Here is a 25,622-nt window from a genome sequence, read left to right as displayed (position 1 = left end):
ATAAGGACTTATGTGCATTCACGCATCAACGTCAGCTCTCGCGTCAGCACAACATGCATGCGTCGTGGTGCTCTCATGAACGCGTGTTGGAGATTAATATTTTGTAAATAAAGTGGTAAATTATGCTTCTAGGCTGTCAATAGAGGGACAGAAAGCTCTCAAATTTCATTAAAAAGATCTTCATTTGTGTTCCCGAAGATGAACGAAAGTCTTACGGGTTTGGAACGACATTAGGGTGAGTAATTAATGACAGAATTTTCATTTTTGGATGAACCATCTCTTTAAAAAGTCTATCTCGAGTGGTCCGTTGCATTCATTTGCGTTCCATCTGTTCGCTCTTTTCAGAAGATCCTTTTCAAGAAGTTGAATTCAGAAAAAAAGAAAAAAGACAACAACAATATTTAAGAAATTTGTTAAGAATTTTTGGAAATTCAAGTATTCTTAATTTTTTTCTAATTTAAGAAAATAGTAAGAAAATAGCAGTTACAGAGAATTTTATTCTTAAGAATGTTTCATGAATCTGGCCCCAATTACTCTAACAGCACCGCAGATTAAAGAGTTGGCAGCATTATTCTGTGCAGTCAGGCAGACAATAATTTTTTTTAATTATTATTTACAGCATTGCAAAACTAGTTTGTGGTGAGATGGGTTGATTAGGCTATATTAGCTTTGATAAATCTAATCAATTACAGTAAGAACACTTTTAGTCAAAGACCAGATTCATTGAGTTATGTCTGTTTAATATAAAGACTTAAAAATAAGATTTATAATAGACTTCAAGGCATTTACACATGACATCTCATGGGGATTGAGTGTCTCTGCTGAGATAGAGAATGAAATACCGCTACAAAGTGACAAAGTGGGAAAGCAAACGAGCAATAAAAACATCTGTTGAAAGGTTAGCCCTCCATCACATAAAATCTGCAGTTAACCCCGTGTTTGTACATCTAACACTTTCCTGCCACCTCATTCCTCAGTTTAATTAGTCAGTTTGATTATTTTAGAGCTGTCTCAATATGAGCTCATTTTTACCACAGCATGAAATATAGCTTTAATAGGACCGCACTTCATGAGCGTAAACAAAAATAGATCTTAATTTAAATGAAGCATTGCTTTTTCTTCAAGCAATTTTATGAGCTGGGCAAAAAGTAGGGATGCCAGATTAAGATGAAGTTAGGTAAACTGCAAAAAAGTGTTGACATAGCATATTATGTGGTATACTGCAGTGCACAAAGAGGTGATTGTGAATGTTTTAAATCATGTTTATGGTTTTGTTATGAAAGCAAAAAGGGAGCTAAAGCACCACTTTGGCATCACGCTTCATTGTCCCATCTATTTGTATGCTGTTTTCTCTGTCACTATGGATATTTGGTGGAAGTGTTTCTTTTACTTCATTTCAGGAGAGGAATTGGCATTCAATTCACATTTCAGCCTTATACATCCCTAAGCAAATTTATTGAGTAATAAACTGGACTTGTCTCAAGGAACTCAATCCATTTCTTCAAAGCTTTTAAACTGAAATAGAAAACCCAAACTCTGCATACAGGTTACACTCACGACCCTTACCTGTGCACTCATGTTGAAGTCCTTTTCCGTAGTATCCCCTCTCACACACACAGTCGTACTGTCCTGTGTGTGTACCGCATTTACAGCTGGCCATTATGTCACAACAGTTCTTTTCCTCTTCACACAATGATGAACACTGCGCTGGATCTTCCTGAATATAACTTCCAGTTGGTAGATCTGGAAGAGAAAATGGCATTGAATATCAGACTTTGGACTGTTCTCTGATGCAAAAAAATTATAATTTATTAGCTAAAAAAAAATCATTTTGGCCTCACAATTCATCCAACCCTACCAGTCTAACTGAAGTCCAAGCTGCTCTGGAAAAGTGAGCTTGTGTTTCAGTATTGGCATCTTCTGCATTACTAACTATAAAAACCTTCACTTTGGCAGGAGCATTTTGTCTCCCTAAATACAAACAAATGCACTGCTCCAGATGTTGGCATAGACAGACAGGCTATGCAGCTGGAGGAGTCTGCACAATCTTGAACAAAGGATACGACAGACATGATATCTCAACGGGAGGTGAGAACAAACGATGCGCCAGCTTTAGTCGGGCCTTCCCTTGCCCAAAGCTAACGAGTGATCTTTTGCGATCCAGAAGGGCTCTTTGTTTTATATCTCTCTGGGTTCAGCGTAGGTGGGTGATATCATTGTGAAGAAATGGGTCTTTTGAGTTCATGTGGCTGACTGAGCTCAGAGCTCTGTGATAAGAAGAATCTGCTATAGCCAGACAGCCAAAGGAAATAATAACACTGAATTATTTTCGTACCAGTTTTCTTTTACACTGGGATTAACAAGGGCTCATATTTGTCAGGCTCAGGAAAAATGAGATAAATTGGCCTTCAATTTGACTTTACAAACATTCGCCATGGTAACCATAGTTTCTGTTTAAATATCACAGCTACTATATTACTACAACAGATTGGTATTGGTCACCACTGACATCCAAAGAAAGTTTTGAATATGACGCCATACTGATTTGCCATGCCATGATGACTAGTATTTAGTGAAAACTATGGTTAATATGGTATTAAAGATTAGATTTATATAAAGATTGTATATAAAATAGCACAACAGAGTAGGCTACTTTATAACCTTCGCACACTTACCCGTTGGTTAACACCTTTTAAAACTCCTGTTAAAGCCCTGCTTTATGATTTACATTTTTAATTTTGGCAGGTGTTTCAGCTCCACTTTCGATAGTTGTGCCAGAGGTGCTAAAATGTTGTGTAGCAACAAAACCGTTAATAAAATAAAATGTTTACCTCATTAAATATTAATACAAAGTTGCAGAAACCTGTACACTCCTTTAGTGTAAATATTTGAGCAAATGGGAACACAAATATAATGTAATTCTCTCATTCACCGCTATAACGTTAGATGTTTACCCAACTATGACTACTTCCGCTTCTGAGAAACCCGTCTATTGTGAAACAAGATAACCTATAAAACTTAGTTTACCCAAGGTTAATAATGACGATGTGTCAACATTTCAGCTCAAATAGCAAAAGAAAAACTCCACGATAGTGTTTTCCCAACTTTTAAAAAGAGGAAGAAAATAGATAGAGACTGATAACGGCAGTCAGAAGTGAGAAATACGTCATTTTACATCACTCTCACATCCGCTGTATTCCCTCACAGGAACGTCAACTTTTTTTTTTTTTCTTTTTTTTTTTTATGCAAAGGTAGGCTAATATAATACTAAGTATAGTGTTATAAATGTACATACATAAAAAAAAATATATATATATATAAACTTTGCAGGTTACGATGCTGATGACCGTTAAAACGCGTCGTCACAGCCTGTGAAAAGGGTCCATTCTGAATACTCACCTTCATGAAGTGCGCGTCGAGCCAGCGCTTCAAATTCAGCAAAGTTGTGCACTAAGTAGCAGTGCTGATCTTTGGGATGTGAGGCCATGTCGTGCAGCTCGCGGATGTTTCCCTGCCAAATGCCCAGTGTGAAAATCTCCACGCCTCTATCCCTCAACGCTGTCGCCACAGGCCGCGGGTCTCCGCCGTTTGAGTAACCGTCAGTGATGAGGAAGATCACCTTCGTGGCGTTATCCCGTGACTGCCTCAGGATTTGCTGTGAGTTAAAAGACAGAAAGTGAAATACAGTATTAACTGACTGAGTTAAACCTCTGTGTCTAAATTCATTTTTAAATGTCTCAAAGTGGTTCCCAGTGTAGCATATTCTCAATTATATTAAAACACACATTAATACCAATAGGGTATATGTCGAACGTCGCATTACGAAACCGGAAAACAGAACGCATCGCTTCCGGTTCAGGTCTTTTGTATGTGCTTCTTGCATTTTTTTACTGTTTTACTCAAGATAACTTAAAAGGAGCGAGCAAAGATGATCATAACCAATGTCCCTCGCATGTGAAGATCGATATTTAAAAGTAAAAAAAAAAAAAATCTTCACACTAACGTTTAGATATTTAAATAGATTAAAACGCCAATAACAAAGTGAGATAGGTAGGTTAGCTAATTACCTTAAAATTCCATAGATATCGGCGTCAGTTCATACGGCTGTTAACACTTTCTATGACAAGCGGATGCGATGAGACCAGGTTTCCGGTTTCGTCATGCGACGTTCGACATATACCCTATTATTCCATGCTAACCTATGATTTATAATTTTCACTTTATTTTGATAAAAAATTATAGATGACATATAGACACTTCATTTATTCAAACAACACTTTAATTTCATGATTGAGTTATAAATGGTCAAAATATTGAAGGAATATGACTTATGTGAAGAACAGAGCAACATTCTCAGCGAGTTGAATGGCATACTCGGCATGAACGGCCCAAAGAGAACTTGTGTGGATATAAAGATTTTTAGCATAAAACGACTTGCAGTTCTTTCCTCATTTTGAGGCTTCATATTTTCCCCACTATGGCTTCAGAAGAACATAATACATAAGGTGTATAGTATACTTTTATGGTACTTTTATGATTTCATTTGTCATTCTGACTGTCTATTGGTGCTTTTCCACTACACAGTACCAGCTCGACTCGACTCGACTCGCCTTTGTTTGGTTTTCCACTGTGTAAAAGTTGTACCTTTTTTCGTATCACCTCCAGCGAGGTTCTGAGCGAGCTGAGGCGATACTAAAATGTGACGTGAAAACACGGCAGACTGCTGATTGGTCAGAGAGAATCGTCACTATTCACTGCGTCATCATTTCCTGCGGCGTCGCTATGACGACCAGGTACTATTGTGGAGGTACTATCTGCAATGGAAAACGGAGCGAAAAGCGAGCTGAGCTGGTACTGGTAATGGAAAAGCGCCATATGTGACTCATGTGATTGCAGGCATCATAATGTGTTACTCTTTTTTTGCTCAACTTTTCCTTAAAACTACAATATGTAAAAAAAATTCCGCCGCTAACCTCTTACAATAACAAAGACGTAGATTGATGACGCAGTGAATAAGTGGAATGGAACTTTTCGTCATGCCGATGGATCTAAAAATGTTTATGGGCAATAATGTTTATGGATGAGTGAATACATTCATGTTTTTTAACATGACTGTAGTATAGGTCACAATTGCTAATGAGAGACAGATATCAGCCCCATATGCGAGTCCCGCGGATATCTCGGAATGAGGACATTTCATATACCGAACTACCTGCAAGTGCAGAATTACGACTCAAACTGGTCAGTTTATGTAACAAAAATGAAGCTCTGTCAAGTCGAAGTTTGTCGTGGACGACAAGAGAGAAAATCTCTTCATTTTCTCCAAGGGTGCTCTAAGTGGAGCGCAATTTACTGTCATGTTGCTTCAGACAAAGAGCGAAGAGGGGCTTGTGAAAGTCAATAGACAAGGCCAATTCAAGGACTGCTTGAAAACGGAGCAGCTTTGCTCTTTATTGTCTAATTGGCTGCAGTTCAAGCATTTCAGACAGCAACAATTACAAAGCCTGGAGCCTGACTTACATCCAATTACACACACATAGGGAAAGGATACGAGCACACACCTCAAATCTGGAATCCCCATGCATCAGTGCATTTCACTGTCTTTCTCTCTCTCTAACACACACAGACCCAGACACAAATATACAGATGCTGCCGATTGTCACCACAGTGATGTCACTGTGGTCAGGCCCCAAGGGTGTAGGTCCATGGTCTAAAACAGGGTGTGATTGTGGCTGTTTATGGGGTGGCAGCTCAAAGAAGCTGAAGGCATAAGGGGTTTTAGATATGAGTCAGAGGTGGTCATGGTACACAAACATGTCTGCACATCATTAGAGGTGGATAGACAGAACTGTCGAAGATCACAGAAATAGGAGAAATAAAACAGCTACTGGCGCACAGAGATGTGTAATTTGACAAACTTATTAGCAACCACATATACTGTGTTTGCACCCACAGAATTACACACTACTTTAGTCACTCCTACATTATAAACCCACTTGATTTTTATACACAAACACACCGACACATCTTGTCCCTCATCAAAGCAGTAGTTGTTAACCGCTTACATTAGTGGCTAATCTGATTAGCTCAGTTAAAAGGTAGTTTGTGTTAAAAGTTATTTAGGCAATCACAGCATTTTTAGTATATAAACAATCTCTACTAAATTTTTTTTAATAGTTTACAAATGCTATTCATTTGAGTTTAGGCCGAATGGCATCCTAAGACACTTTGTAAGAACTGAGGGTCACATGTAAAGTAGTCTTAGCCTCAGACATTACACAGTCTGTTGCTGACCGTCTCACGCATGTTGCTGGAAAGTATTTGCTCAGTCTGTTAATCTTTGATGTTAAGGTTGACTTTACACAACTTCTGGGAGTAAGAACACAGGGTTTTTATTTTATTTTTATCAGACCATCTGGACACAAAGTTGTGTTTACAGGGTACCAGGTTGATACAACAAGCACTTTGAACAGGAAAAATCATATTCAGCTATTTTTGGTGTTCTCTACAATTGTTTGCAGCGACGGTCTTTTTTTCATACCGGTCTAATTTGTAGTATATTCTATTTCTCGCCTTAAATAGCATGTGAAAATAATACTTACTTAACTTAACATGTCAGTCAGACAGCTTTTCTTGTCTAGACAAACGGTCCTCGGGTAGAAAAAGCTGCAGTGTGGACCAGACCGTATGCTGTATGTATAATAATAATAATATTAATAATTATATAATTAATAATAATAATTTGACTATACTAAATATATAGTCAAAGATCAAGCCTTAGCTGTGTGTTTGAATGCATGTCTGAATATGTGTGTGTGTTTTTATGCAAGTATGATTAATATACAACATTAATCTTGCTTTGTCATATGGATATCTTTAAAAATGGCACACTGTATAATGTTGGCTTACTTAGCGTGATCTAAGTACAAACATGTGTATATGTTTTAGAAGAGGAACCCCAGCAGCCTATGAGTCTCTGCTGTCAGTGATAAGAGAAAGTCCAGAGACTTTCTGTGAGACTTTTTTACTTTTGATATATATGTTTTGAAAGAAATGAATACTTTATTCAGCAAGGATGCGTACAGTAAATGATCAAAAGGGACTGGAAAGACTTTTAAGTTGTTACAAAAAAACAAGTTAAGTTGTTACATTACTGTTCTTTAAACATTCTATTCATCAAAGAATCCTGAAGAAATGTTACTTTAGCACCAAATCAGCATATTAGGATAATTTCTAAAGGACCATGTGACACTGAAGACTGAAGTAATGGCTGCTGGAAATTCAGCTTTGCCATCGCAGGAATAAGCTACATTATAAATATATTAAAATTGAAATGGATTGTAATAATATTTCACAATATTATTGTTTTTGATCAATATCACTATTTTGTTCCTCACAATATTACTGTATTTTTGATCAAATAAGCATAAGATACTTCTTTCAACAACATTAAAAAATCTTTTTAAAAACCAACCCCAAACTTTTCAACAGCAGTGTACATAACTATGTGACCACTAGATCAGCAAGATATTAAATATATTTGTGGATTTGTGTCACTGTCAGCCATTTTTATATGATATAGCCTAGTATATAGTGCACTTGGTCATTAATTTCCATGTTGGGGTCGACATGTCTGCACAGGATCTCACTTTCTTTGATCAGTGAGTCTTTTACAACTGCTAATGTAGACATAATCCTCTGTCCAGTTCCTGTATTGGGTTAATGGGCATGCTTAGTGGACCATGATCATCACACAGGATATTCTATTTCAAAACCTTGCAGATACCTTACCATGTTATAAAGCTGATCTTAGGTCTGTAATCTCTAAAAAGACACAATGTTAATAACTAAACGCAGGGATGTTTCCCATAGCTGTGAGTGTTATTGCAGATTGCTGAAATCAGTGTAATACTGCAGAAAATGAAAATAAAAATAAAAATGTCTCTTTATTTTGAATAGGGTCGTTGAGGAGGAGGTATATCTCCATTTGAAGCATTCCAGAATAGAGTAAACATGTGACCTGAGTGCATTCATTTGCTTGGTTGGAGGTCTGAGCTGTTTTGACATGTTATGGTTCTAGTGGCAAAGAATACTAGCAACATGAACCTACAAAGCAAAAACAAGCCCACTAGATGGACCCAACCATTTCAAGCCATAGTCCTGAGCAGAAGAAACCACTCACTGTGCAATTACTAGATATTTTTCCACAAGTCTGCAATAAATCCTGTAAAAAAACATTTGAGGGTAAACATTTTGCTCTGCAAATCTGAGCTGTTGAAACCCTAGATATAAACCACAGTTTGATTTTGCACATGGGAGACTGCCGTTGCATGCCTGAAATTTATATGCCTCCCACTGTGCACTAGTATGTTCTCCTTTAGTTCTCCTTGAGTGATTACAATTGATTTAATTTCCTCAACATGTCAGACACACTTGGCCAGCTACACCTCATTTAGAAGGACAGGAACAGAGAGTGTTAGACTAATGGATGGGGTAGGCCGATACATTTACTGACTGCCAGAAGTCCCTAGGTCCTTATTACAGTTCTCTCTGTCTGTGAAGTGAATTGAAGAAAATGTGTAAGTGTGCGTGGATGGATGGAGTTTGAATGAAGGGGGCATAATTGGTGTGGATAAAACACTGGGACACAGGGTTTTTGTATATGGTTAGTTGGTTCCTGTCAAAACACAATTTATTAAGCTGAAGACATTGAGACAGAGAGGAAATAATTTTTAAAAGAAAGATGGCCTTGACAATATTTCATATAATGCAATGGCAAATTTGGTCTTTCTGGTCTATGCAAGAAAAAAGTTAGGCAAGAGCCTAGAGCCAAGAGTCTGAAGTTGGTTTGTTAAATTAGATTTCTGTTATTTTGGATCTTCGTGCCTAAACGGAGACTAAAAAATATCTTGAAGTGCTTTTTATGAAATGTATTGTGACATTCCGTGTAATCGAAAGCAAATTTGAATGATGGGGGTAAATGCTTGTGAAACCAAAGAAGCCTCATCAATATAACCAGACTCTTAGTCTGCCAGATGACAAAGAGATAAATGACACAATATCCACAAGCCACCAAAGAGATGTCTAATGGAGAAAAGAAAAACTCTGCGAAATAAAAACAATTTGGATAAAATGATTCTAAAACAAAAATTGGTGACAGGAGATCCAGGATATTTGTAGGGGGGCTTTTACTTCCAATTTTTTTTTTTTTTACTTTGGAGTGGACTAAATAATGTGGTTTAAAGAAAAACCATTTAATCCAACCTTATTTACTCGAGTAATTTGCTTAATCAAACCACAGTGTGATTAAATTAGTTTTTTGAGACCGACACAAGGGGGTGAAATAACAGCTAAATTAACAAGATAGCCAATAAACAAGCCTTGGCTTTATTGTGGAGTACAGCATACATTGTCAGTTGATATGAGTTTTTTTTTTGTTTGTTTTTTTGCTTTGTGCTTATCCTAGATGCCAAGTTATGAACCACATTTATTTAAGATGTAAAAATGCACTAGTTGAGCATGGCGCTAGCAACAGCAAGGTCATGGGTCAAGACATTTTAAGTTGCTTTAAACAAAAACATCCACCAAATGTATATGTAAATGCATGTAGACTACATCTTGCCTCAAATCCTTTTGAACCCCATCTTCTGTTTACCTCACATTACTGTCCATCATTCCTGCGTCACTTTCTCTGCTAAACCAGAGCTGTGGTTTGAGCTGCAGACGTTCTCTGCCCTGAGGCTGAGCAGGAGAGTTCTCTGACAGTTAAAGGGTTAGTTCACCCAAAAATTAAAATTCTGTCAGTAATTACTCACCCTCATGTTGTTCCAACCGCGTAAGACCTTCGTTCATCTTCGGAACACAAATTAAGATATTTTTGATGAAATCTGAGCCATGTTTCACTCCTCCATAGGCTTCCAGTGTGACCGAAACTTGCTGGCCCAGAAAAGTTATTAAAGAGATCGTTAATATAGTCCAAGTGACTCCAGTGGCTCAATCTTAAGTATATCAAGCGACGAGAATACTTTTTGTGCGCAAAAACAAACAAAAATAACGACTTTATTCCACTATTCATTTCCTTCTCTCTGGATGTCTAGTTGGTTTGCGTAGTGTTTTTGCGCAGCGCGTCTGTGTTACACGTCACCACGTAGGCTCACTATTGGCCGACGCCGGTCATGTGTGTGTTGCGTGATGACGTGCAACACAGACGCGCAGCGCAAACACACTACGAGGCCCAGAGAGAAGGAAATGAAAAGTGGAATAAAGTCGTTATTTTTGTTTGTTTTTGCGCACAAAAAGTATTCTCGTCGCATGATAAACTTAATGTAGTGCCACTGTAGTTACTTGGACTATTTTAACGATGTTTTAATAACTATTCTGGGCCGGTGAGTTTCGGTCACACTGGAAGCCTATGGAGGAGTCAAAATTCTGTCAGATTTCATCAAAAATATCTTAATTTGTGTTCCGAAGATGAACGAAAGACTTACATGGTTGGAACAACATGAGGGTGAGTAATTACTGACAGAATTTTCATTTTTGGGTGAACTAACCCTTTAAACTCTAATCTGTTAATGTCTATTACAGTGATCCTGTCTCTGTTCTGGGCTTCCCCAACGTTTGGTTTAGTAAAAAAAAAATAACCCTTGAGGGCCCAGAGCTGAAGAGTGTCCGCATTCCTCAATCCACCCCAGCTGGATCTGATTTAAAAACACCTGGTTGAGGAGTAGTGATATCACTTATCTTGATTGAGACTTATCTGGTCCGTTTTGATATGTGGATTGAGTTATAGAAGATGTGGAACTGATGTAGTTTTGAATAGATGCTGTACACTGACATAAACATAATAGGAAGAATCTTTTTAGAAAACAAAATATTTAAATTATTAATTTTATCTATTGGGTAAAATAAAATGCCCATAAAATGTTCTTTCCTGGTTTTTGATGGAAGTCATCCAGTAATGTAACCCATCCACCCATCAAAAAAACGCTGCCAATGCCTTGCCAGAGAAGAGGTTAGTTGAAGAAAATGCTTATATTATAATTTGCAACAGTGCATATTTTGATATTATGTAACTCCACTGTGCATAATTGTGAAAGTTTTTCTTCATAAAAATTGCCTTCCCTTCATGATCATTACTGCACATGGGGAAGACCTGAAGCTACAAAGAGAATTTGTGTCGTTGTTGAATCTTTGATTTAAAAAAAAAAGCATATTAACTATTGAAATCAAAAAAGAAAGAAAGTGTCAAACAAACTGCATGAGAGAGTATTAATCAAATCATAAACTCACATTTCTGAGCCAAACTAATTTTACATAATTTTAGCAACAACCAATGCCAAATACAGCACGTTGTAATGCATCCTAAAACCATTCGCATTGGGTCTCATCTTCAAAAGCATTGTGAATGTAGTCACTGAAATATCTAGAAATTCACAACAGCACCTAGGTAAGATGTTTTCCACACCCGTGTCTAGGAAGAACACAGGTCAATAATGTGAGCGAGGCAGTAATAGCACAGTGGGTAGAGGGAGAAATCTATTTTCAGAGAACAGACCGTGTGCTGCTGTTGACAGGATGAACTGTTTTCCATTTCAACACTTCCTTGGCTTCTCCTCTGTGGTATGTCCTACCCCTCCCCCTTAACACACATGTACACAATCACATACGTGAATGTTCACAGTCGCAGACACACAATACACACTAAGTGCTACCTAGAGTGTTTTGGGTAAAACCCCATTTTTTTCATCTTTTTCTTTTTTTCTTTGAACTCTAAAGGGCATAACTGTGGCCTTAGCTGTAAGGTATTTTAAGTGAGACTCCTGGAAAGCCTGTACAGAGTTGCCGATTACTATCCCTCATATCATAGTGTGGTCAGTCACAGACATGGATCAGGGGCCAGTTGCATAAATATAGCCATTATGTTAAGACAGTGTCTTAAGATCTAGTATGACCCACTAGCAGTTAGTCAAGGGGCAGTCAATCGTACCTCATGGTATCAAATTAGACCAATCTATGTTTTAATGTAACTGACTAAAAAAAAGTTATGAACCATTGTAATGAAAAAAAAAAGATGACTAACTTTATGCAACCGGCCACAGGTGCCTTTAAGAAGTTCTGCCTCTGGAATTTTACAGTTCTTTTAGATACTGTAAAAGTGTTTCTGAAACTTTGCATTCTTTAAGAGTAATATTGCCTTTACAATTTCAGGCTGCGTCTGAAAGCTGAAAAATGCTGCCTCCGCAGGCAGCATACGGAAGTAGGAAGGCAACAAGGCATATCCTGAAACTCAGAATCTAATGATCGTGTCACATCCTGTCTCCTGAGATACCTTCATCTGATCGATTTTTGAAGACAGCATAGATGTATCATTCTTGCTATCCCACTATCTCATAGTTTGCTATCCCACAATCCTGTTGCGTTCCATTCCGGGACAGCTGAGTTAAAAACAATCTTTATAGTCTTAGTAATAATTATAATAGTGCTTATGAAACGTCACAGTCTTTTAGAACATCAGCTCCTTTGTCTCAGTCTCCTTAGATTTTCAGGTGTTTCCAAAGTAATCTAAATAAAAATATATATATATTTATATATACACACACTACCGGTCAAAAGTTTTAGATCGGTAAGATTTTTAATGTTTTTAAAAGAAGTCTCTTCTGCTCACCAAGGCTGCATTTAAAAACAAAAACAGTCATTTTGTTAAATATTATTACAATTTAAAACGGCTGTTTTCTATGTGAATATATAGTCAAATGTAATTTATTCCTGTAATCAAAGCTGAATTTTCCGCATCATTACTTGCGGATCCTTCAGAAATCATTCTAATATGATGATTTGATGCTCAAGAAACATTTATGATTATTATCAATGTTATATATTATATATATATAATTTCAATCAGAGGCCTGTGCCAACAAATGTACCACTGGCCCTACCCCAAAATTCCTGGATCCACACTCTTAATTTGAAACATTGTCAGACATCACCTATTGACATTTATGACTCCCAAAGCCACAGTGGTCTCCTTAAACAAAAATAACATCTGGGAGTTGCAGGTGATTCTGGTTGATGAAGTGGGCCTCCACATATGTTATGCTCCCTTGGTGGTGCATGTATGCAGCTGGTGGAAAAAAAGCATGCTTTTATCTTCACATGCTTCAGAGCAGAAATGTGACCTCTTGCATTGTGACAGAAAATACCTCATGGGGCCAATAATAGTGCTAAAACAAACAGCAACTCTGTCTTTAGTCTATTATTTTCTTTTCTTTTTCTCTCAGTAATATCATGCATTTCTTGGCAGTGATGTAGACTGTGCTGGTGTTCCTGGTGGTGCAGTCAGACTGAGAACACCCCCACTGCTCTATATTTGACTTCCTCAAGCATCCAGTTACCACTAATCACTGTGTTGAAGCATTTTGCAGTGTATAAATGTTCCAAAGTGCATTTGCGTGTGTAGATCTCAGGGTGTGGAATTGGGCACTTCTAGAGTTGAAAGTTGTGGTTAATAGCAGGAATAATCTGAGGGCAGACTAAAAGTTTGCCGTGAGGTGAAAACTGCAGGCAAGACAATTATAGTTGTATTACTGTGAAATAATTTATGTTCTGTCCTAATGTCCCAGTAGCTACAGAGTGTTTGGTTACCAAATGAGCAGGGACATTATCAGGTCTCTATAGCAGTAGTTCTTGACCTTTTTGACTCCAAGGCTCCCCATTGTTCACAAAAATATACAGGTCCCATGACTTTTCCAGTTGTTTGTGATATACTGGATAAATGTTAAGGGTAAACATTTTTAAAAATATGTTTTACAGTTTCTACCCGATTAAAATATTTTAGATCTTGGCATACTTTATGACTTTTCCATGTCCAGAAATTACACTTTTTTTTTACTTCATATATTGTCACAGTTTAAAGGGGTGGTAAAATGCCCTTTTCACAAGATGTAAAATATATCTATGATGTCCCCAGAGTGTGTGTGTGTGTGTGTGAAGTTTTAACGCAAAATACCCCACAGATATTTTTATATAGTCACTTTTTGAGGGTTTGCAAAAACGCACCGTTTTGTGCCTGGCCCTTTAAATGCAAATGAGCTGCTGCAGAGGGCGGGGTTTCAAGAGCTTGTGTGTGTTAGCAGCTGCTATTACCTCACGCAGACACACTAAAATGACAGAAACTGTTCTGCCTTTAATGTTAAAACGGAGTCAGACAAAGATGGAGACTCAAGAAGAAGTGACAACATGTAGAATGCAACAGGACGTCTCTGAATGGTTAGTTGATGAATTTATGTTGCTGATGTGGAGTTAACTATCTTCAATTAAGATATTCTGTCATGATAAATCTATAAATCGCTCATATAGGAACTGTTGTGAGATGCACACAGAGTGACTTTCTATTACATGTGAATAGATGGATGCTAAAGTTTGAGCTGACTCACAAATGTACTCTTATACAACAACTTTTCCTCTTCTCAACATGGACTGCGTGTTCCCGGGGGCGGGGTTTATGTAAATTCTAGGTTTAGTGATGTCACTAACCCGGGAGGAATGTCATGTAGTCCCAACCAGCTGTTTGTTATAGTCCTTTTCTTTAAAAGCAAATATCTTCCTTTGCTTTGAACTTATTGTAACTTTGCAGATGTTGTTTATGCTCAAACAGCAACATTACACACTAACTAAAGTTAGAAAAGTGAAATCATAATCAACCACCTCTTTAAAGAGTCCAAAGACAAAGATGAGTCACAGGTTCCAATCCAATGGTATTTAATAAAAGAATATTCAACACAACGTAACAGTGTGTTCAACACACAAACAAAAGCCGATGATGAACCAAGGAAACACAGGAACTTAAGTATGCAGTGATAATGAACTAAAAAACTAAAAGGTGTGACGATCAAATTAAATGCCATGGTAACTGTTGGGGGTGTGAAAAGTGAACAAAGACAAAAGGAAATAATGAAAAACAAAATAAAAGTACATGAAAATTAAACTAAACGAACAAATGACTAAATATACGACATATCCAGTCAGTCATTCCAAATATGTATAAATTAATAAATAATATTTAGATTTATTTTTGTTTTAGCTTATTTTAATGCTTGTTTTGTCTTATTTTAAATAATTCTAAGTCATCTTAAGGCCCACTCATAAGTTATTTGTGGGCCCCGGACCCCTGGATGAGAACAACTCAAGAACCAGAGGAGGTCCATCCATATAAATGGTTATAAACCCATATAAAAGTGATGGATTTTTTTTGTTTTTTTGTTAATTTATTAGTTGGTGATATTAATTGTTTTGGTTATTTTTGCCTTCTGTGAACAAAGTAACAATAACACGAGATGTGATTTTACCCAGCTATAAGTGTTCCTGCTTCCCTGCAGTAATCCAAAATGCTGGACAACTGATGGATGAATAACAGATGAAGGTTTTCTCATGCCATCATGTTGCATTCATTACATTTTACCATCACATATGTGGCCCAGACAATAAGACTCTTTCTCTCTTTTCTCATGCTGTCTCTCTTTGTAGGTCCATCCCTTTTTTAAGAATTTTTTTTCTGCTTAAATACTTGTTTATCATGTGTCTGATATAATTGGTGTCAAAAATCAATATACATATATACAACATATAGAATTTGTGACTTAAAGGGGCTATATTTGAGAACTTTCATGTATTCATCACTTTTTTTATTGCCAATATGTAAACCGCTTGTAACGTAACTTAAAACAAGATCTTCCCCGACTTCCTAGGTTGTCTATATAAGCCTGTATTCGACTGATTTTATGTGAAGGACTCGAGACTGTCACAGGTGGCTGTATATAATGTAATGTAATATATAATAAAGCACACGACTCAAAAGGAAATAACAGGAAGTCCAACTGAAGAGGGAGGGCGGAGGTTCCTTAAGAGGACGAGGAACAGAAGAGGGACAAAAACAGTCAGGGGCAGGCTAAACAGTCCATGGGGGAGTGGAAAATGGGGGGAGCCAGGAGCAGGAGTAGCCAGTCCGGGACCCAGACCACAGCCAGCGAGATGTTTCATGGCGGAGTCACAGGAGGGATGAGCCATGGTGGAGACCTGGGATGAGGGACCAGGGATGCAATCTCCTGCGATGGAGCTGGCCACGGTAAAGACCCAGACAGAGCTGAGGAGACACTGAGCCAGGGTGGCACCACAGGTTTATAGTGCCAAGGTGGAGCTGACTGCTCATGGGACCAAGGCAGAGGCAGGGATCCAGAATACCGCTGTGGTGCCGTTACGACGGGACAATGGTGGAGCCGGAGGGAAGGCAGAACCCGGTGGAGCTGAAGGGATGAGGGCAGAGGTGTAACTGGAAGCCAGGATTCCCGTGGTGGAACAGGGTGATGCCTGACCAAGGCGGAGACGGGGGATGAGGGAGCCCGGCAGCAACTGGTGGGATGACGGGCCACAGTGGAGATGAGGGAGCATGGAGGCAAGGTGAAGGCGATGGGTCAGAGGACCAAGGTGGAGACAGGGAATCCTCATACCTAGGTGGATCTGGGGACCGAAAGAACTGAGGCGGATCCGCAACACTGCAGAGATGAGCTGAGGGACTGACAGAAACCAGCGGTGGCATCTCTGTAGAATTCTAGCTGGTCGGAACCAGCAGGGGCATAGGAAACTCTGAGTTTGGCGGGACCAGCGGGGAGAACAGGAGAAACAGGGCTGGGGGAACCAGCAGGGAAGGCAGATTCAGGGGAATCATTTCTACCAAGTCTAGAGCAAAGTCAACAGAGGCCAGTGGCAGCAGAGTGTGGGCGGGGCTCCATTCCATGCCCTCGAATTCTACCAGAACTCCCTCGGGGGTGGGCATTGTTGCCGGCTCGCTTACCTCAGACGTGTCTTTGGGCTTAGGCTCTGGGGCAGGGAATGGCTCAGATGGGCCCTCTGGCTTGTTGTCTGAGGTAGGCTCTAGCTCTGTTTCTGTGGTGGGCACAGGCATCCGCTCAGTCCGGCGGAGTGAAGGCTGACTGGGTTCTGAGTATAGAGTGGGGCTGGTGTCATCCTTCGCATGACCTATAGTGAAGGCCTACTCTTCGTTCACCAGTACCCACTCTATGAATGCGGCAAAGTCCTCACAAGGACCGCTCCCTGGGAGGCGTGACCTGGACCACTCGCTGAGGCTGGAGATGTAGAAGATGCAGAGCGAGCAGTCAGGATAGTGTGTTTGGCACGCCAATTCCAAAAACTCCCTGGTGTGAGACTCCAGGGAGCGGTCCTTCTGCTCCAGGCACACCAACAGAACTGTAGGTAAGTCCATGGTGACAGAGAGAGAAAGGGAAATAAAAGAAAAAACGGCGCAAAAAAACTTCTACTGTTTTTGTTTTGGTGTTCTGTCACGGGTGGCCGTATATAATGAAGTGCATAACAAGAATAATTCAAAAGGAAACAGTTTTTTTATTAAAATTACAGACAGGAACATTTCAGGGAACACAAACACTACAGGGACATTTTTGCTGGGAAAATCAAAAGGATGTGACGTTTACGTGCACTCTCTTCTGTTCTATGACACATGAAATGAATCTTAATAAAATGTTCAGGTTAATGCCTAAAGTGCTATTATGTGTACTATAATGTCAATGTGTCGTGTTGCATGTCGAAAAGAATGAATTTCCAGACGTGCATCATTTTATGGGTTCGTTTAATCTTGTTCACTGCCTACATTATGAGGGCATTTATTAGAGGTGCACAAAAACTCTGCGTTTGTTCACAACACTACAAAACACTGTTCTTCTCCTTCTACTCCACGCCCTCACCTGTCTTCCGTGGGCGCCCTCTCCTGTAGGATCGCTAAAACAACATGCCTGTTTGAGCATTACTCGCTATAAATTAAGCAGGGTCTTATGCATTTGCACCAACACTGATTTAAAGATGTTTCATGCATTAACCCCATCATGAATTTAGAATACATAAGAACTATCCAAATGAACAATAAAAATTAAATAAAGACCTATGGAAGACATATGGGGGGTGTACTCTCTCTCTAAACATTAACATTACAGGGAATGTTATTATGAACCCCACACATGCAAAGAAAAGTGATTAATTCAAACTATAGTCCAACATAGCCAGATCTATATAGTATAGTCTCAAGTCTATACTTTACAATCAAACTATCATAACTTGTGTCATTTTAATTAGCCTTCCTCCTCTGTTGCCATGATGCCGGTGAATTACAGAGCTGGTGCAAACATATCCACATCACTGTGATCAGATGCTTTCTTAACTGCTGCTTTCTCACTGCTGTCATTTTTGTTGTGTGTTTATTTTGTCATTGAGAGGAACGTGCGCAGCACATATTAACATATTCATCTAAACGTCATTCTCAGCAGCGTGGACGGCATCTAGATGTTCTTTAACAGCATATTGCTGCAAAGGTATTTCCAACTTCTGTTTACTTCTAAGCAAAAAAAACTAAAAAGAACTTTGCTGTGAGTATATCAGGGCATTGAATTATGTTCAGCATGTTGCATGTTCATAAGCATGAGCACGATTTGGAGCACAAGTTGCTTGCTCCAGTTCACTTAACACCACCAGTGTTGCTAATAAGGGTTTCTAAATTCGACATATATCCCCTTTAAGGTACTGTAAAGAATACAAAGCTATTACAAGCAATCTTCCTTCAACACAACTCAGAGTTGCCGTTCTGCCCTTAACTAGGACTGATTCATTGTAAAACATGTTGCCTCTTCAGACAGTTAAAGACCGAATGGCTCTTATCTGGTTGTCTGCAGACAAATCTGTGGCTCTCAGGCTGGTTTAAAGGCATTCCTGGCAGTTTTATCAGGGTTCGTGGAGTACAGGCTGTCTCTCATAAGGATCTCCCTAATCAGTCTTAATTAATAACACAAATACAGCCTTAGGAAGTGCCAGACTTTCATTAGTGCAAGCAAGGCCAAAAAGAGGCTCTCGTCTCCCTCTCTCCTATTGTTACGACTTTCTTGGTATCTCTGAGAAAAAAAAGGGAAAAAAACTGATCTTCTCCATGCAAGTAGACATTCACCTTAAATTAATATAGAGAAAAAATATTGTACCTGTAACGCATTCATATTGAATTTCCAGTCATTTGTTTCAACACTGAATATTACATTTGTGCCCTTTGACATATGTCCCAGCTCTTTCGTGTTTCTTTGCTTTTATGTCCCTGGTTTTTGCACAACACATTCTGAGGCTTGCTGACAGATGTTTTTGCAGACACAATATGAGATATTTTGATACGCTGATCTGTCTAGACTCGATGACAGTAACGCTCCTGCTGCCATGTGCTTCAAAAACCAGGTCAGAGGGGTCAATGGCACTTTAAAGAAACATTCTCTGGAATTTCTGATGAGGGATTGAAGGAGGAAGAGTCCTGTAGTGATGAAATGGGATGGACGTATGCTAACAATAACACAAAAATAGCACCCCCCTTCTCACCTTCATACTACTAGATAAATTGTCATGAATAGTCAGAAAGAATGAGAAAAATCACTATGTATGTACAATGTGCTTGTAGAATTCCCATAGACTTCCCCTTCTAAATAGAATCCATGCTGGGAAAGGGAAGAATCCTACTGGAGTCAAGCATTCATCGGAAATAGGAAATTTCGAATCCATTTAGTCAAGGACTTCGATGTAATGACTCCCTATGGAGGCTGATCAGAAAAGCAGGCAAAGAATTTGGAAAGCACTAAAAGCATTTGCAAACATTCTAAAGGACAGCAGAAAGAGAGAAAGACGTTTTATAGAGAGCTAGTTCTGCTCTGGTTTGGCAAATGGAAAGGAGTTGGGGATCTGGCAACCCAGAATGCCCACTAAGTGCAAACAAACACTGAGGTTAGAGGGAGAAGCAGCAGGAGTGTGAGGGGAACCTAAGAGAAATGATATAAGGACAGAAAGATTGCCATATTGTATTGTGGAATTGTTGGTTCTATCTAGCTAGCTACTGTTGCGCTCTCTCTCTCTTTCTCTATCTGTCTAAATGTTTTGTCAATCCAACATTCAAAGTGTGTTTTGGCAAATGTTATTGTTAAGGTAAACATTGTTAAATGTTAAAAATTCCATTTTTGGAATTTTGCTTCCTCAATTAAAATTTAGAATTTATCAGGCTAAATGGTTACCCACCCTGCTGTTTATTAGCATGTTGGGTTTGTTAGACTACACAATGCAGCCTTTATCCATCATCAGCCATAGCAAAATAAAATGCATTAAGAGCAAACCCAACATTTCATTCTCCAAATCAAGTAGAGTAAATGAATTAGAGGCTTGGCAATTGAGGATGTTCTTGCTTAAAGGCAAATCTGATCAGAGAGAGATGGCCTTTCTGTGCTCTTCGGCTGGGCAGTAGAACTGTGGATAAGGCCTTTGACCTCACCTCTGAAAGATTGAAAATGTGTCTGGTAAAAGCTTCCAGACCTCCACACCATTTAGACTGAACGGATTTGACTGCAATGCAAATTAATTTCATATGAGCAAAAGGACTTTCCTGCTGTGCTTCCATAACAACTTAATACATTTGCAGATCTGGGTTAGCGAAACCATTTTTCAAACCACAAATGTCATTCAGGACAAGAAAAATGTCTGAAAACACGGACGTCATAATCATTTGTAACGGAAAAAGGGAGTAGAAGCCGCAGTAGGCTGCAAGATGAGGCAATAAATCATTTTTCTGCAATTTATAGCATTGCTGTTAAGTGAGACTGAGTTAAAATAAAAAATCATTTGTTTGATATGAGTCACCATTGCTACTATCTTTTCCTTTCAGTTGGATCCTGAAGTTCTCAAATGGTTCCAACTTGAAACCATTAAACCTGTCTTTCACTATATCCCAAAGTCTACAGGGAAAGTTTACAGGGGACAAATCAACCTGGCATTTTCATTGTTTGTTTGTTTTGTTTTTTTAACTGAATGAAAATGTGTGACTTCCTGTTCTAGACAGACCTGCATAGACAGATGCTCACTGTGGTTATCTTTCCCAGATTAGAGTGCACAGGAAACCATGTGGTGTTAACTTAGAGATGACATCTGGAGGTACCTTATCAGGAATGAAGACTTTTGTGTTGTCCATTTATCATTTAGACTTTGCAGTTCTTTTTCTGCTAAACGTGCTTCAGTGATTTAGATTCAATAGCTATCTATAATCATCCATTTGTTGAAGAACATTAAAGAGCAATGGAAGAATATGGAATATATTCAGCATAAATCAAAGCCTGAACATTCAACTCAATCTGGATGGTACATTGACTGTTAATGATTCTTTCATTCTTTCCTCTTTTATATATTGCGTTTTATTTAGTACTTAAATAGTTTCTCACATCCATAGACTCAAACAATGTGATTACACAGCTGTTCTTACCGCTGCACGCTGGAAAGCCCCCCTGGTGTATGTGCCACCTCCTCTGTAGGTGATGGAGGGGATCTCTTTGCTGAAGAGCGAGCATTTGTGCTGGTGGGCTTTGGGTGCAGACACATAGTCCACTCTTGTAACCACATGGCTCTTAGAGCTAAATGTCACCAGCGCTACACGTGTTGCCTCAGGCGCCACTGGAAAATCTGACAGCAGCTTCCGCACAAATCGCAGCTCGCTCCCAAAGTTGGAAGCTCCCACGCTGGACGACTCGTCCACGAGGAAGACCAGATCCAGACAACCTCCCCGCTCCCGAAGAAGACGCACGTTCCTTCGGAAAACCTGGCCGAGACGTTCTACTTTGCTCTCTGCACTCTCAGAGAGATTTTGCCGGGTTTTGGCCGCTTGACGTAAAGCCTGTATGGACGGCTGCTGAGCCTGGCTTGGCCAACTGGTACAGCCTAACCAGAACAGGAGCAGTAAGGTGAATCTTAAAGTCAGTGTAAGTTTTAGCGTCACCATGATAACGCCACAAACACCAGTGTCCAGTAGTGGTTAAGTGGTGCAAGTTTGTTGCAGTCCTCCTGTTGTTTCTCTTCTTTTGTTTTCTCTATCTTTTCCAAGCAGAGTAAGTCTCCTAATTCTCCGTGGGTCTCAGGCATCTGTGGAGCTCCTGAATTTCAGACAACCTCCAAATGTGTCTCCCCTCTCTCTCAAAATCATTTAAGAAGAGCGAGACAGTGAAAAAAAGTTCGGTGAGAACGAGAGAGGGTGTGTGTGCTGGTGTGAGATTAAGAGAAGGAGTGAGAAGGAAGAGGGAGAGAGCAGCGGCGGAGGAAAAAATGGGCAGTCAGAGGCGTGAGTGTCTCTCTCTTTTTCTTCTCGTCCCGTTCTCTTTCTTGTTCCTTACTTGTTCTCCCCTTCTCTCTTCCTTTTTTCCCTCTACTTGTCCTGGAGTGCTTGGGTTTGGTTGTGTGTCATTGGAGCGCTCTAGACTGTCCGTCAGCCAATGCCTTTGTGAGGGAATAAGTGTGTGTGAGGGAGAGAGAGAGAGAGAGAGACGTTTGTCTATCGGCCTGTCAACATGCCCAAAGAAAACATTAGCACGGGGCCTGTTGATCAAATCCATATGTCTGGCACTCATCTGCTCTAGGACGAACAACTCTCACCTAACACCAGGCAGATACCAAGAGCATCTGCTAATGAGAATAAATGATGGGAGCTGTAGACAAAACAAGCATGTAATGGATACAAAAGCAATGCAATTCATTTGACAAGCAGAAAAGCTGTTAACAGGTTTTAAATCGAAGTAACATTATATTAAGAGTCTGCATGTCATGCAAGTGTTTTGTAAGCAGAGCCTCCAGACTTTATTACTTCCTCTTGTTTTCTCTTGGTGGTCTTGAGGGGAGAGAAATATCAAGTAGGATCTGACCCCCCCCCTCTCTGTCTCTTTTATTCATTCCTCCTCTCTTTTGTGATTTTTATCTGTAACCAAAACAAAGACTCAATGCTTAACGCAGTTTTAGGTGGACCGGCCACAGTCTAGCTGTATAAGAGAGCATTTTGAGCCAGGCTAAAACTTGTTAAATTAATACACATGACCATGTGTGAAGAATCCCAGCTGTCATTGATATTACAGGACAAAACAGACAAGGATTTGCAGAATTGTGGGATTATAGCACAGACAGCTACTGATTCTTGACTGAGTATTAAGTGTGGTCTATAAAGTTAACTGTGAACTTTGTGCCTGAGAGCAAAAGAGGATAGTGGTGTTTGGCTTGCTTGTGTCTTAAAGGGATACATGCATTATATACTTATTCATTTAAAAAAAAAAAATTGTATTATTGTATTCTTACTGTATGCCAGCATGATATACTAGTGTACACACACACATTGCTAGTTATCATGCACCGTAAATCCCCCCTGGTTGGTAATTAGTGTCATTTTTCTTCTATCTTTCATCTGTTTGGCAAAAGTGATGTGGTGGTGACACATTCTTGACATTTATCCAAACCAGAGGTGGATATGTCAAGATGAGACAAACACTTCATTACATATAACATTAGTGTTAAGTACTTTGTTGGTCCATATTTAAATATACAGATCTCAAGAATGATACCTATATGCTTGTTTTGCAAGCATACAGGCATACAACAGGAGAGTTGCAAAAAGCCCTATTCCTCATTAACTACTTGGCAAAGCAAAGTGTCTTATGTAAAAAACTTAAAAATTGTAGAATAGGGCCCTCTACAGGTTAATAAATGGTACTTGTTATCCAGTTGTTGACTGTTGAGAAATCCAGTGTTTGTCATAATAGCCAGTGAAACAATTTTGCAAAACCAATCCTTCTAGTTGGGGAACACTGTCAGAGCAGAATAAAAAATAAATAAATCAGAGCAGAATTTGGAAACTATTTATCTTCCAGGATAACCTTGGACGTGGCTCACAAAATGGATCTGCCTGATTCCTTACTGAAGAACCCCCAGATCATCACCAATCCTCCAACAAATTTCACAGTGAGAATGATACAATGTGGGATGTAGGCCTCTCCATGTCTCAGTCTAACAATTAGAGGATCAGGTGTTGGGCAAACTCAGAAAACTGGACTCATCAGAGAAGATCAGAATCAGGCAGATATGTCTTTGTAAAGGACGCGTGACTCAAGGTTATCCTGTTAGAAAACTTACTTACTTCTGCTCTGTTCCCCAACTCAAAGGATTGTTTTTTTCCTGCAGGACAATGATCCATGCCACACAGTCATGCCAATAAAGGTGTGTGGATGGAGGACTACCTGATCAAGACTCTGACATAGCCAGCCCAAACTTTAAACCTGAACCCCATTGAAAACCTCTGAAATGTGAAATGAAATGGAAGGTCACAAGCCATCAAACCAAGCAAAGCTGCTTGATTTTTGCGCCATGAGTGGAATAAAGTCCCCCAACAGGCTACAGCAATGTGAAATACTGGTAGAGAACATGCCAAGACGCATGAAAGCTGTGATTGGAAATCAGGGTTAACCCACCGAATATTGATTTGTTAACTCTTCTGAAGTTAAAACATTAGTATGTGTTGTTTAAAAATGAATATAAATGTGTTTTCTTTGCATTATTTGAGGTCTAAAAACATGGCATCTTTTTTATTTTGAGCAGTTGTCATTTTCTGCAAACAAATGCTCTAAATGACTATGTTTTTATTGAAATTCGGAAGAAGTGTTGTCAGTAGTTTATAGAATAAAACAAAAATGTTCAAATTTACTCAAACACATACATACAAGTAGTAATCCAAGAGAAATTGCTAATGTTGCAGTGTTTTGTTCCCCCAGAGCTATACATGCTTTAGGTTAGGTTATTTATGCATTAGTTGTTTCACTGAAAATTACACCTTTTAGACTTTTTTTGTTGCCATGCTAGCCAGAGATGCCTGGCATCAACAGTTATTGGAACCAGACTGTACAGAAGTAATTGCTGGGTATGTGAGTTAGAGACATAATTGGCAGAACTTAAAATGGTTGCTATAATAATTTCTGTCCCTGTTGTGATGCCCACAAAATGTAAAGGTACCATAGCAACTCCAATAGAGTTTCTATTTAGCCTACTGGCTCCATCTATTGGTGAAAAGATGCATGTGTACACCCTGCATGTGCCATTATCTGATATTCTGACCCCATGGAATTAAAATTGAAGTTGTGTAGGCCTTTTGTCATGTTTGTTAGCTTTAAGGCCATGTTTATCCCAATGTGCATCTAAATAATGACAAAACACACTTTTTATTTAATTTTTTTATTTCATGCTTTTAAGAACCCCCAAAATAAAATATGTTTCATGCAAACAATTTTATTTCAGTTTTACATGCTCAATTGGGAAAAATGCTGTTTAAACTCAGGTGTTGTAGTTACAGCTTTCACCAGCAGAGGCTGATGAAGGGGCCATGCTGCTAACTAAGAGTTTAGTCACTGCAGAGCCAATGGATAAAGCTTGACATCCAGCTCCCCCTCTGTGTATGGGTGGAGCTTGAAGGTCCAGCCCTACCATAATCCTATTCCTGAACCTAATTAGGTCAAGCTCCAGCCATTAGGTTCACAGAGGTGGAGCTGAACTAGGTCAAGTTCCACACATTACATCCAGAGAGGGGGAGCCGGACATCATTTGGCTCTGTGGTGAGCACCACTTGTGCTACCCATACTCTGCACTGCACAGATGCTCTCTAGAATGATAATATCCCTCCCCTCGTGCAACCAGCAAGCCGTTAGCAATTCATGACTGTGTTTAAAGGCTTTTTT

At 39.2% G+C, this 25,622-nt stretch overlaps 1 protein-coding gene across 6 annotated transcripts in view; it reads right to left on the bottom strand.

Moving 5' to 3' along the window:
• The window catches only part of svep1 (sushi, von Willebrand factor type A, EGF and pentraxin domain containing 1), an 81,129-nt gene extending 58,792 nt beyond the window's left edge, over positions 1–22,337 (bottom strand). For all 6 annotated transcript variants that reach the window (XM_084403377.1, XM_084403381.1, XM_084403378.1 and 3 more), the window contains exons 1-3: positions 21,350–22,337; positions 3,400–3,655; positions 1,567–1,743 (exon numbers count right to left, since the gene is read on the bottom strand). In XM_084403377.1, the coding sequence (XP_084259503.1) occupies positions 1,567–1,743; positions 3,400–3,655; positions 21,350–21,862 (946 nt within the window). In that variant the 5' untranslated portion in view covers positions 21,863–22,337. The remainder of the gene's footprint in view (positions 1–1,566; positions 1,744–3,399; positions 3,656–21,349) is intronic.
• Positions 22,338–25,622: the final 3,285 nt, after the last annotated feature.

The sequence above is a fragment of the Rutilus rutilus genome (genome assembly GCF_951802725.1).
Source record: "Rutilus rutilus genome assembly, chromosome: 3".
In the NCBI taxonomy this organism is placed as follows: Eukaryota; Metazoa; Chordata; class Actinopteri; order Cypriniformes; family Leuciscidae; genus Rutilus; species Rutilus rutilus.
This window is presented reverse-complemented; position numbering and strand designations above follow the sequence as displayed.